General features: G+C 39.1%; 1 protein-coding gene across 9 annotated transcripts in view; it reads right to left on the reverse strand.

Annotated features, from left to right (window-relative positions):
* Window positions 1-12,444, reverse strand: part of MICU3 (mitochondrial calcium uptake family member 3) — a 120,628-nt gene that overhangs the window by 30,676 nt on the left and 77,508 nt on the right. For 5 of the 9 annotated variants that reach the window (XM_065598023.1, XM_042841924.2, XM_065598024.1 and 2 more), the window contains 3 exons: window positions 11,516-11,611; window positions 3,692-3,792; window positions 1,389-1,560 (listed from right to left, as the gene is read on the reverse strand). In XM_065598023.1, the coding sequence (XP_065454095.1) occupies window positions 1,389-1,560; window positions 3,692-3,792; window positions 11,516-11,611 (369 nt within the window). The remainder of the gene's footprint in view (window positions 1-1,388; window positions 1,561-3,691; window positions 3,793-11,515; window positions 11,612-12,444) is intronic. The other 4 variants (XM_042841925.2, XM_065598026.1, XM_024105388.3 and 1 more) reach the window with 1 other exon arrangement.

Below are 12,444 nucleotides of genomic sequence, written 5' to 3' on the forward strand. Positions count from 1 at the left end.
CAAGTCAGCTCCTCTGGCTGGCAAGTGGGTGATTGTGCAGAGCAAGGGCTCCTCATGCTTTCCACCCCAGGGAATAAGAGTGAGATTGGGAGGAGTAACAGATGAGTAACCTTACTTCCTTGTACAGCTGAGTAAGGGTTGTGACATCTCACCCAGAGCAATTGCTGTGTCTCACATAAACTATAACAACATTCACAGTATTATAGAATATCAGGGTTGGAAGGGACCTCAGGAGGTCACCTAGTCCAACCCCCTGCTCAAAGCAGGACCAATCCCCAGACAGATTTTTGCCCCAGATCCTTAAATGGCCCCCTCAAGGACTGAACTCACTACCCTGGGTTTAGTAGGCCAATGCTCAAACCACTCATTTTTGTATGCTTACTTAAGGCATCTGTTATAAATATAACTCCAGCCTTAGATTCAGCATTTTGTTTTAATTTTAATTTTTTAAATGTCCTAGCTATTTTATGATATTTTAATGGTTTGTTTTTTCAGACTAACAAATTAAGATAATTGCCAAAGCATACTTAGTGCTTTTAGTTCCACAAGCGGAACTGTCAATACTATCAAAATGTGTAGCCATTTTAAACGAAGTCAGACTGTTTGCAAGGACATATTAACCTGATCCTTCTATAAACACAAGTAGAAGAAATATATCCAAAACATCCCATGCTCTAAGGGGTACTTGTAACACAAGCTCTATTGATTTGCACTGATGCATTCAGCTACCACTGGATTTTTCTATTGCTCAGATACACTACTGACAACACATTTGCTGCTAAATAATGAAGGATTAACTACCTAATGTTCTTCATTGTTCTTAGTTCACAAATTCTTTTAAAATATCTCTTCAGCCACTGATAAGAAACACTCACTCATCAATGGCTATCTACAAATGACCCACTATTAAGACTATTATAGAACTAGGTAAAGAGTGTCAATATTGTTTTTGAAAAGGTGATATTCAGGTGGTAGCAAAGAGAAAAAGTCAGAAAAAAATGTGATTTTTCACTAAAGCTGAAAAGCCTCAATATTATGAAATTTCATTTCCTTACCGCACTAGCATATTGTTGTTTAAACTGGAGATTTAATATAATCTTAAGCCACTGTCTTTAAACACCTTGAAAATAATTAATTATTGGATAATTCCCCTGACATGGTTCCTTGTTATTTAATGCTACACATTTTACAAATTAAATACTGTGTCATTCAGTGTGGATTTTGTAAAGCAGAAGATTCAAAGTAGATGATCAAAGATACTTAAGGTGAAATCCTGGTGCCACTGAAGTCAATGACAAAACTCCCACTGACTTCAATGGCACTAGGATTCATCTTTAGGATTTTGGGGTTTTATCTGCTGCACATCACTGTAGTACCTGAGCACCTACCTTTTCTTCAGGGATCCTGCAACGTACATTTTCCAGGTAACTTGATGTATTTTCCACATTTGTATATCTCAAAAGAATATGAGCAAAGTCTTCCTCACTGATGGTGTTCATCCCATTAGAATAGGAAAGGAATTCTATTTCTAGAACTTCGGTTTGTAGGTTATCCATAAATCTAAAGCACAAATATAAAACATATGGAACAAAAAGTACTTTGCACTTCTACAACTCCTTTCATCCAGAGATCTCAAAGCACTTCACAAATTCAGTAATTAAACCTCACAAAACCCCTTTTTAGGTAGGTAAGGAATAAGCATATAAAAAGTAAGCACTGGTAGTACTGGTGTAGAAGCAGAAGCCAGGCTTTCTACTTGTTTGAATCTGGCAGAAACATATTTTTTTCTTAGTCTGATCAATGGTGCAATTTTTTTGTGGCACAACTATACTTAGTAATGTTCTTTTAAGTGCCATTAGAATCAGTTTTCACCTATACTCGTAATAGGTAATAATTATGGTACCTGTTGCAACAATTTGGGGAATCTGTCTGTACAATTTATTTATTCTCTCTGAAACTGTAAACTCTGAGAATCTATCTTTACCCGACTACAGGCTCCATTCAGAATATGGGGTTCTTCGTCGTTGTCCTGCTACCTCCATGTTGGACTGAAATTCCAACAAGGTAGTGGTACAGGGTTGACAACGGAAGGCTGTTAAATCTGGATGGCCAGCCACTGAAATTTAATTGTTCCAGAGAAAAAACAGGATCCCTACCAGGAGAAATGGTTTATCAGGGGAGAGGTCACCTAACAGTGAAGTCACCCAGTAAGGGCCTTGGATCACCTGTGGAGGCTGATTCAGGAGTCACCTGACAAAAGGACTGGCAAGTTATAACAGGTGGGACTTAATCTATTTGCTCTCTCTCTCTGGCCATTTTTAACCATCTTAAAGATGTGCTAAACTGCTGTAAGGAGCTGATAAGGCAGGAGGAGTGGAGACCCTGCTTCTCTGAACACAGATGGTCCCCCAAAGAAAGAGTGAGCTAGAGTGAGGGGAAATGAGTGTAAGATTTATTATTTTAGTACGGATCTGTGTATTTCTTGTCTGATTAAATAAAGAACTTTAATGTGTTAAAACTTGCGCAAAGTCTGCCTGTCTGTGTTATACGCTATACTTACTACATGTCACCAGAAAGAATTAAACTCTAACCCTGAAGGCTCACCCCCTTGGTGGGATTCTGGATGACCATGTGTGTCAGGCACACGCGCTGACTTTTGTTTTTGCCGGGGGAGGGGGACCTTCTGGTTTCACTGGGTGCCGTGTACGTGCTCTTGCAACCTACTGGTGCCTTGTGGGTGCTAAGCACCCCCTTTTTTTTGGTGGGTGCTTGAGCCCTGGAGGACCCACGGAATCAGTGCCTATGCCATGTGTTTAAGCTACTGGAGTATCTTGGGGGTCAGTGCTGGACCTGGGGGCCTAGGCAGGTGGACTGAGGGTCTCTATTTCCATCAAGGGGTAAAAGACAGAGTCAGTGTTCAAGAAATGTACCAGAGACACCAAGGGAAGCAACAGTGCTTCAGCCTGCTAAGATCCAGGGAAGCTTAAAATATCCAGATGGTTGGATTCCCTCACAGCAATCTAGTTTGTGAGAGGTCATAAGGGGCAGGCAACTGGATCTGTGAAAACCTGTGTGGTATCTTTTGGCAATTTTTTACTTTTAAATTATAACCACTGTATGTCCCTAGCAGAAGAGATAGATGTGAAGACAAAATCTCTGACCCAAAGAGGTTACAATCTAAACAGAAAATGTAACAAGCAGGAAGAGGGGAAGAAGAAAAAAAAACACAATTTAAGTGCTGAATCTCCTGTAGCCCAGTACAGCCAAGTACACGCTGACACAGGAGTGGGCATTAATTCAGTACTGGGGAGGGGTAAGAATACCACCTACTGGACCACAAACACTGCTTTCTATAGCACAGCATTTCTTTGAGTCAACATATGTAACTAATGACCTTCTCTAATTGATTAGCTTACAAAATCTGATGATAATAGAGGAATGTTTATTTGACCTTTATTAAAACCAAACCAAAACAACCTAACAAATTTTGAATTCTGTGTATTGTCTTAAAATTTTCTTCATCCTTGTTTTAAACCTTTTCAGCAGAAAAGCTAAAGCTAAATAAAAATGTCTGATAAAAAAAGATGCTTATAAAGAGTTACCTTCTTTAACTAGATGTATTATGTATATATTATTTACTAACATATATGGAGGGCTTTGTTTATATAGAAAGTATAAAATCAAAGCTCACCTATAAAAATCGTCAAAGTTTAGCTCAGCCTTTCCCTTCTTGCCAAAAAAATGCACAAGCAGTGTGGTATCAGATAGCAAACTTGAGATGTCATCTGCACGCTTAAAAACCATTAGAATAAGACAATTAGTTAAGGCTCTAATTGCTTTACAAAAGCTTTATCAAATAAATCATTTTATAGTCAGTATTTAGAGGGGGGAAAGAGAAATGCATTATGCAGCAAATACTTAAGATATGAATTCATGCATCCTATGTTTATAATGTTAGAAAGGTAATTATAGTATTCAAATCAGTGATGTTATTTTAGTTATCATACACTTTCCATATAAAACATTCACTTGTTAATTGCAATTAGTACAAGAACACACAAAAAACCCCCCAATGAGTTAGTGGAAAATATCATGAGGAAAAAGGCATGAAAAATAAAACCAGAAACTTTAGGGAAAAATGGACTAGAAAGTAAGGTAGGCCCATGGATTTTTATATATATATAAAATAAATGTATATATTTTATATGAAGAAATATACATATAAAATTAGTTTTTCCCAAACTGCACTTTCCGTAGATGCAATTTTGCAATTACATGAAAATAAAACATTGCTATGAGTGTGTGTTTTCAAACCAACTCTAATGGTGTACTTTATACTGGAGCCACTGGGAGCAAGAATAGCCCATAGTGTGAGGTCTCAGTAGCAGACAGCAACTTTATAATATGCAAATGATATATATGATCATAACCAGGGCCAACTCCAGGCACCAGAGCAGCCCAAGGAAGGGGGCGGCACGTCTAGGTCTTCAGCGGCAATTCGGCAGCGGGTCCTCAGTCCCCCTAGGAGGGAAGGACTGGCCGCCGAATTGCCGCCAAAGAATGAAGTGGCGCGGGAGAGCAGCCGCTGAGGTGCCGCCGATCGCGGCTTTTTTTTTTTTTCTCTTTGCCGCTTGAGGTGGCAAAAAAGCTAGAGCCGGCCCTGGTCATAACTGTCTCATGATATAAAAGTCATCTTGTGAGTCATAGGAATGAGGGAATAGTGAAGATAACTAGTATTACCACTCATATTACTCAATGATATTGTAAGAGAGAACCCTCATTAGAATACAGAGATTATGTATCATTCCACATTTTTTATATAACTAGTATTTGTTGCATTTACCTGTGTATATGTGTGTTCATTTTTCTCTTTCATACCTTGTTATAATGAAAGAGTATTTTAAGAACTGGATATAACAATTCAGTAGAATGAGGCCCTGATCCTTCAATGTATTCAACATGGACAGTGTTTCCTTGAAATCACTGGGGCTCTGTCTGAGATCTGCTGGCAGAACACAGCTTCCGGGATCAGGGCATAAGAGATTTTTTTGAAACCCCGGTCACTATCTGATTAATGAAGAAGTTAAGTGATTTATAAGAAATTTAGAAACAACCCTTAAATGAAGCAATCAGGCCACACATCTTGAGTGGTATTGCTTTAGTTCTATCCCAATTTATTGGACTTGATACAGGACTTCATGAAAATCTCCAGAGAAAATCTTCAGATAAATAAATTCCCTTTCTCCAGAAACAAGTGTCCTCAAAAGATACCTATTCTTAGAAATAACACATCCCCACTAAAGGATGTTCAGAGTAGTAATTTGTGAGAATGTTGCTATTGACTTCTTTGGGAGCAGCACTGGGCCAAATGTCTGAACAAGATTTTGAAAGTGTAAAATGATAAATAGCACTATGCTTAGAAACAGGAATGCTGATTATGTGTACGAAGAATCTTACCTTGAAATGCACATATATGCCCTGATAAATTCCAGTAAAGACAAATACCAGATGCCCCTTTTATTTTTATGAAATGTAAATAATAATAGCTATAGAGGCAGAATATAACCAATCTGCTGAAATAAACCAAGGCATGGAAATTAGGAAATTAGTCATATTTTCTGGATAAATAACAATAAAATGAATGGAAGCAAGTGAATATGCTATGTCACAATGGCTGCTTATTTAGAAAAAGTTTAAATAATAGACTATATTTTTTTAAAGACGTTATCAGCAATAACAATTAAATGGAAACATAAAGGGCGCTCCCTATCCTATCTGAGGGAATGAGAAAAGAGGAGGTTGGATATGATGATCATCAATGGAACTATTATTTAAGAAGTCCTAAATATACATAAAGACTTGAGAGATCAATGAGGAAAGAGATACAGCTGCTTTTCTTATGTAAAATGCGCACAGTGATTTGGAAAAGCAAAGAGAAAGTAAAGATGTAGGAGTTAAGTTTGCTAATTATGAATATAGGGCCTAGTCTGATTGGATTTGTCAATGAAAGAAAAATTTTTTTTACCAAAGGATGGCAAGGATGTGAAAATCACAAGTATTTCAGAGTTGGTTTATTAAAATTTCTGCAGCAGAAGCTGATCTTCAGTTGGCATAAACTGGCATAGGTCTACTGAAGCTAAGACCTGGCCCTAAAACTACACATTCTAAGAATAACCTATGAGTCAGCAATACTGACACTATTCAGATATGTGAATCTTGGTTCATTATGAAGAGACAAACTGCAACAGCAAAATAACATTAAAATGCATTTACTCAGCTGCACAATGTATTGATAACAAAAATGATTTAATATCCACATTATCCAAATCCTTTATGATATACTGTATTCAAGTTTGAAAGTTTTCAAAATTTTCCTATTTTATTGTGAAAATTAATGTTTCATATGTACTAGTAGTACTTATTAATCACTGAAGAGAAGATACTGAAGAACAAAAAAGGAAGAACAAGTAGTAACAACAAAAAACCCTTTCCTTTCATCATACAAGAACTAAAGGAATAGGAGAGATACCTTTAGTAGTTTAATAAAATCAGTTTAGGATTTTCAAGTTTATATTTCACAAACTAACTATTCTCCTCTTTATTCCTTTATTCTTCTCCAGGGAGAAATATGATGGCATAATATATATCTGTAGAAAGACATTTTATATCTTTCAATTAAGATAGCTTTACTCCTGAAATGAACTGATTAACTGGAGAACAATAATCACTGACTATTTGTGCTTTAATACTCTGTTGGCCTCCACTACAAGGCATAATGCACTGAAATAGAGAGACCTTGATTTTCTACATCTTTTAAACATTTAACCTTCTAAGTACATTCAAGCAGTTTCCCTCGAGCACAATGAACAGATATCAGACCGTAAGTTAGTCTTTCATCCTGTAAAATTTTTTATAACCTTGTTAGATTCAGGTTGCATTCATCCATATCTAAAGAACTGTGGGTACTAGCATATTAGTTAAAAAACAAAACATAAAACTAGAAGTCTTTCTACTATTTCCACTTGGTCAATCTCACTGAATGAAAAAAATAATAAAAAACCCTCAATATGCTTTTACACAGCGTCTCGAGTCACTGAAAACTATATCATTGTCCCTTGAGTCTTAAAAGCATTATATAACTTAATATAAGTGGTGAGCCTAAAATAATGGCTATATCCCTTTGATGATATTGTTCAAAGTAAAATGAATTCTGTTTTATAACAGGAAACAAAGCAACAAAAGAACACAATTTATTTTCAAGTAATAAGATATCAAACTCTAGTCTGATCTAATTTATTTAAAATCTTTTCAATGAGAATGAATGTTTGGCTTATCTGTTTTTGTTAAGAGATATTTTACACTAGTTCTAAGATATCTAATATAAACAGAAGCATAAAGGCAGACAACATATATCAGTCATATAACTAGGAAATAGGAGTTCTATTTGCAGCTCTTCAATTAATTTTCCACTCATGGACAAAGTCTTGTTAGTCCTCTGTGCCTCCATTTCCCCATCCTTAAAATGGGGATAATTACATGTATTCATCTTTGTAAAGAGACTTCAGATCCTTGAATGAAAGGCAGTATGGCCTTCTATGATGAGATAACTGGCTCTGTGGATATGGGGAAAGCGGTGGACGTGATATATCTTGACTTTAGCAAAGCTTTTAATACGATATTCTTGCCAGCAATTTAAAAAAGTATGAATTGGATGAATGGACTATAAGGTGGATAGAAAGCTGGCTACATCTAGTTGGTAGCCGGTATCAAGCAGAGTGCCCCAAGGTCGGTCCTGGGGCCGGTTTTGTTCAACATCTTCATTAATGATCTAGATTGGGGGTTTGCAAACTATGGCCTGTGGGCCACATCAAGCCCTCCAGTCGATTTAATGCGGCCTCAACTCCCGCTGGGGAGCGGGGTCTGAGGCTTGTCCCGCTCCCATGCTCCACCTGGGGATCAGGGTCGGGGGCCGCTCCGTGCATGTGTGCCGTGGCTCCCGGAAGCAGCGGCATGTCCCCTCTCTGGCTCCTACATTTAGAGGCAGCCGCGGGGCTCCACGCGCTGCCCTGTCTGCAGTCGCCGCCCCCACAGCTCCCACTGGCCGGGAACTGCAGCCAATGAGAGTTGCAGGGGCGGCGCCTGCAGATGGGGCAGCACGCAGAGCCACCTGGCCGTGCCTCCGCGTAGGAGTGGGAGGGGGACATGCTGCTACTTCCGGGAGCTGCTTGAGGTAAGCGCCGCCCAGAGCCTGCACCCGACCCCCTCCTGCCCTTGGAACCCCTCAGTCCCAGCCCGGAGCACCCTGCTACACCCCAAATCCCTCATCCCCAGCCCCACCCCAGAGCCTGCACCCTCAGCTGAAGCCCTCCCTCCGTGCCCCTGTCCCAGCCCTGATCCCCCTCCCGGCCCCCGAACCACTTGGTCCCAGCCTGGAGCACCCTCTTACACCCCAAATTCCTCATCTCCAGCCCCACCCCAGACCCTGCACTTCCAGCCAGAGCCCTCACCAACGCCCTGCCCCAGCCCGGAACCTCCTCCCACACCCTGAACTCCTCTTTTCCCTGAACTCCTCTTTTCTGGCCCTACCCCAGAACCCGCATGCCCAGCAAGAGCCTTCACCCCCTCCTGAACCCCAACCCCAATTTCGTGAGCATTCATGGCCCACCATACATACCCAGATGTGGCCCTTGGTCCAAAAAGTTTGCCTACCCCTGATCTGGATGATGGAATGGATTGCGGATGACACTATGCTGGGGGGAGAGGTAGATATGCTGGAGGGTAGGGATAGGGTCCAGTGTGACCTAGACAAATTGGAGGATTGGGCCAAAAGAAATTTGATGAGTTCAACAAGGACAAGTGCAGAGTCCTGCACTTAGAACGGAAGAATCCCATGCACTGCTACAGGCTAGGGACTGACTGGCTAAGTGGCAGTTCTGCAGAAAATGACCTGGGGATTACAGTGGATGAGAAACTGGATATGAGTCAACAGTGTGCCCTTGTTGCCAAGAAGGCTAACGGCATATTGGGCTGCATTAGTTTGAGCATTGCCAGCAGATCAAGGGAAGTGATTATTCCCCTCTATTTGGCACAGGTGAGGCCACATCTGGAGTATTGCGTCCAGTTTTGTGGGCCCCCCCTCCCATTACAGAAAGGATGTGGATAAACTGGAGAGAGTCCAGCGGAGGGCAACAAGAAAATGATCCGGGAGCTGGGGTACATGACTTACGAGGAGAGGCTGAGGGAACTGGGCTTATTGAGTCTGCAGAAGAGAAGAGTGATGGGGGATTTGATAACAGCCTTCAACTACCTGAAGGGGGTTTCCAAAGAGGATGGAGCTAGGCTGTTCTCAGTGGTACCAGATGACAGAACAAGCAGCAATGGTCTCAAGTTGCAGTGGGGGAGGTTTAGGTTGGATATTAGGAAAAAATTTTCACTAGGGGAGTGGTGAAGCACTGGAATGGGTTACCTAGGTAGGTGGTGAAATCTCCATCCTTGGAAGTTTTTAAGGCCTGGCTTGACAAATCCCTGGCTTGGATGATTTAGTTGGTGTTGGTCCTACTTTGAGCAGGGGGTTGGACAAGATGACCTCTTGAGGTCTCTTCCAACCCTAATCTTCTATGATTCTATGATCTAAAATCACTGATGTCAATGGGAATCTTCTACAGTGAGTACAAAATATGTATGTTATATTCTATGTTGATAGAGACATCTCTCCACAGTCCTATATTTTTCAAATGCTCTAGCAACTTCAGGAATTTCCAATATCCATTCAGAATGAATCCACAAGCTGAGCTCAGCAGCATTTAACTCCACTGACCTATTGGGTGTGGGCTGTAGAACTACATAGCTTCACTCATTCCTCTCAGAAAGATACCAGAGAGTCAGGATGGGCAACTACTCTTCCTGAAGAGACCTCTTTTGTGGAGTCTGACAAGAACAAATCTTTTCTAACCTCCTTTTCAGTCTACACAGTAACCCTGAAGAAGTTGTAAGACAGCGCAGACTCTAATGTCACCTCACTTTATGTCTCTTTTTCAGCACAAAAGTCCATGGTATCATCCAGATGTTAAGAGAGTCTGCGAGAGATAAGGATATGGATGAAAGCTAGCAAGCTCAAGCTTAAAACAAGCAAGACAGATGCGATTCTAATGAGTAGTGGGAAATACTCTGAGAAGCTAACCAAGGATATTCAATTTGTATTCAGTGATTTGAATGTTAGCTGAGAGAGTTTATGCAAATGTTCATGGAAGAATTAAACGAATGCCAAAACTAGATACTGGTAAGTTTTAATTATTGCAGTCTACAGATGTCAGTGTAATGCACCTTTAATGATATGCCTAATTGCCTACTGGACAGGTTCACATTAAAAAGGCTTCTAAAGAATACTAATCTTAAAATATTGTACATCTAAGTGTTAATTTTGCTCATGTAAGTACAACAGATGTAAAGACAATCTGTCTCCAGCTTTGCTGTACTTCAAGCTAATCCAGCTGACTGAAGATACCCTCAGTATGGGAGAATCCTCAGACATAAGACTGGTAAAGCAGCTCCTACGCTTCCCTCATTACTGTCTCTGGTGTGATTTGCATGGCTTGAGATAGAGCTGTTACTGGGGAACTGCTACTGGTGGCCAATGCTTGGGGCCATGACCAGCCTGGCCCAATGTACAGCAACCTCCTTCACACTGGGCACAGAAATGCCAGTTTGGCACAGAAATGCCAGTTTGGAGGATCTGGCTTTTAGCCTCTCTTTTAAATTATCAATACAAAGACATATACCCATTCTGTTTATTCAACTTTTTGAATGAATAATGAAATAAGTTTTTTATTTTTATTATAATTTAGATACCTGCATACATTCATTTTTGATGGAATAGAGATATTGCTAGTCTTTCACAATGATCGTGCAATATCTAAAGATAAAGACGCAGATTAATGTATTCAATTGTTTTAACTGCCTGAAACATCACTCTTTTCAATACAATAAATTAAAAAGAATCTTTAGCAAAGGCATACATAATATTGCTGACCATGACCTTCTGTAAAGATAAACTTGGCTAACCTATGTTTTAAAGCAAGTTAAAGGCCTGAACCCGCAAAGTCTTGGATACCTCATGAGAGATGCTGAGTGCTCTCTACTCTCATTAAAGTCATCACCTCACAGAATCAAGCCCTAAATGAAAAAGGGTTCCTAATTTTTCAGTTATATAGAAATCAGTTTTTTTTAAAATTAATATGAGATAAATATCCTAACATCAAAGCTATAGTGATAGGACTTGATCTTCCAAATCTTGCAAAAGAGAATGCTAGCTGACTAGAAATGACAACTTCAAGTAATGCCACTATATTCAGCCACATTAATTTCATATGACAACTTTCCACATATGCTGTTTTTAAAAGAACTATTTTAAAAAGAAAGGAAATAAGATCCACAACAATGGGGAAAACATTAACATACAAAAGGAAATAAATAAAATGGCAATTTGTTCATGGACCAGACAGAGGTTTTATTATACCTCTGCAAGGTCCGAAAAGAGAGCTTGGCTTGTGCTACGTCTCAATGTATCCCAATAGCTTCTGGGGACAAGGTCCTTTCCATCTGTCTTAAGTACCTGTAGAAGTTTCAAGAAGCACAACTGTTTGAAAACCACAGAACAATCATAAAGAACAACAACTTATACACTTTAAAATCTTTTCTAACTAATCTTCAAAAAGTAGAAAACTGCATGAGTTTACCTTTGGTTTTTTTTTCCTGAACAAAGAAAAGTATTATATCACACTCCTTGTAAACCCAAGGCATTTTCAAAAGGGTAATAGTATCGATATCTATTTCCTTATTAGTCATAATGTGGGCTTTACAAAACTTAAACGATTAATGCAAAACAAATTAACTAGATTAAAAAAATAGTCGCAATTAATCAATTTTAATTGCACTGCTAAACAATAATAAAATACCAATTTAAATGTATTATAAATATTTTTGATGTTTTTCTACATTTCAGATATATTGATTTCAATTACAACACAGAATACCAAATGTACCAAGCTCACTTGATATTATTTTTAATACAAATATTTGTACAGTAAAAAAGATTTTTTAAAAGTATTTTTAAATTCACCTCATACAAGCACTGTAGTGCAATCTCTTTATAGTGAAAGTGCAACTTACAACTGTAGAATTATTTTTTTCACATAACTGCACTCAAAAACAAAAAAATGTAAAGTTTTAGAGCCTACAAGTTCACTCGGTCCTATTTCTTGTTCAGCCAATTACTAAGACAAACGAGTTGTTTACATTTACAGGAAATAATGCTACCAACTTCTTATTTACAATGTCACCTGAAAGTGAGAACAGGCATTTGCATGGCACTGTTGTATCTGGCGTTGCAAGGTATTTACATGCCAGATATGCTAAACATTTGTATGCCCCTTCACACTTCGACTT

This window comes from Chrysemys picta, chromosome 5 (genome assembly GCF_011386835.1).
Source record: "Chrysemys picta bellii isolate R12L10 chromosome 5, ASM1138683v2, whole genome shotgun sequence".
In the NCBI taxonomy this organism is placed as follows: Eukaryota; Metazoa; Chordata; order Testudines; family Emydidae; genus Chrysemys; species Chrysemys picta.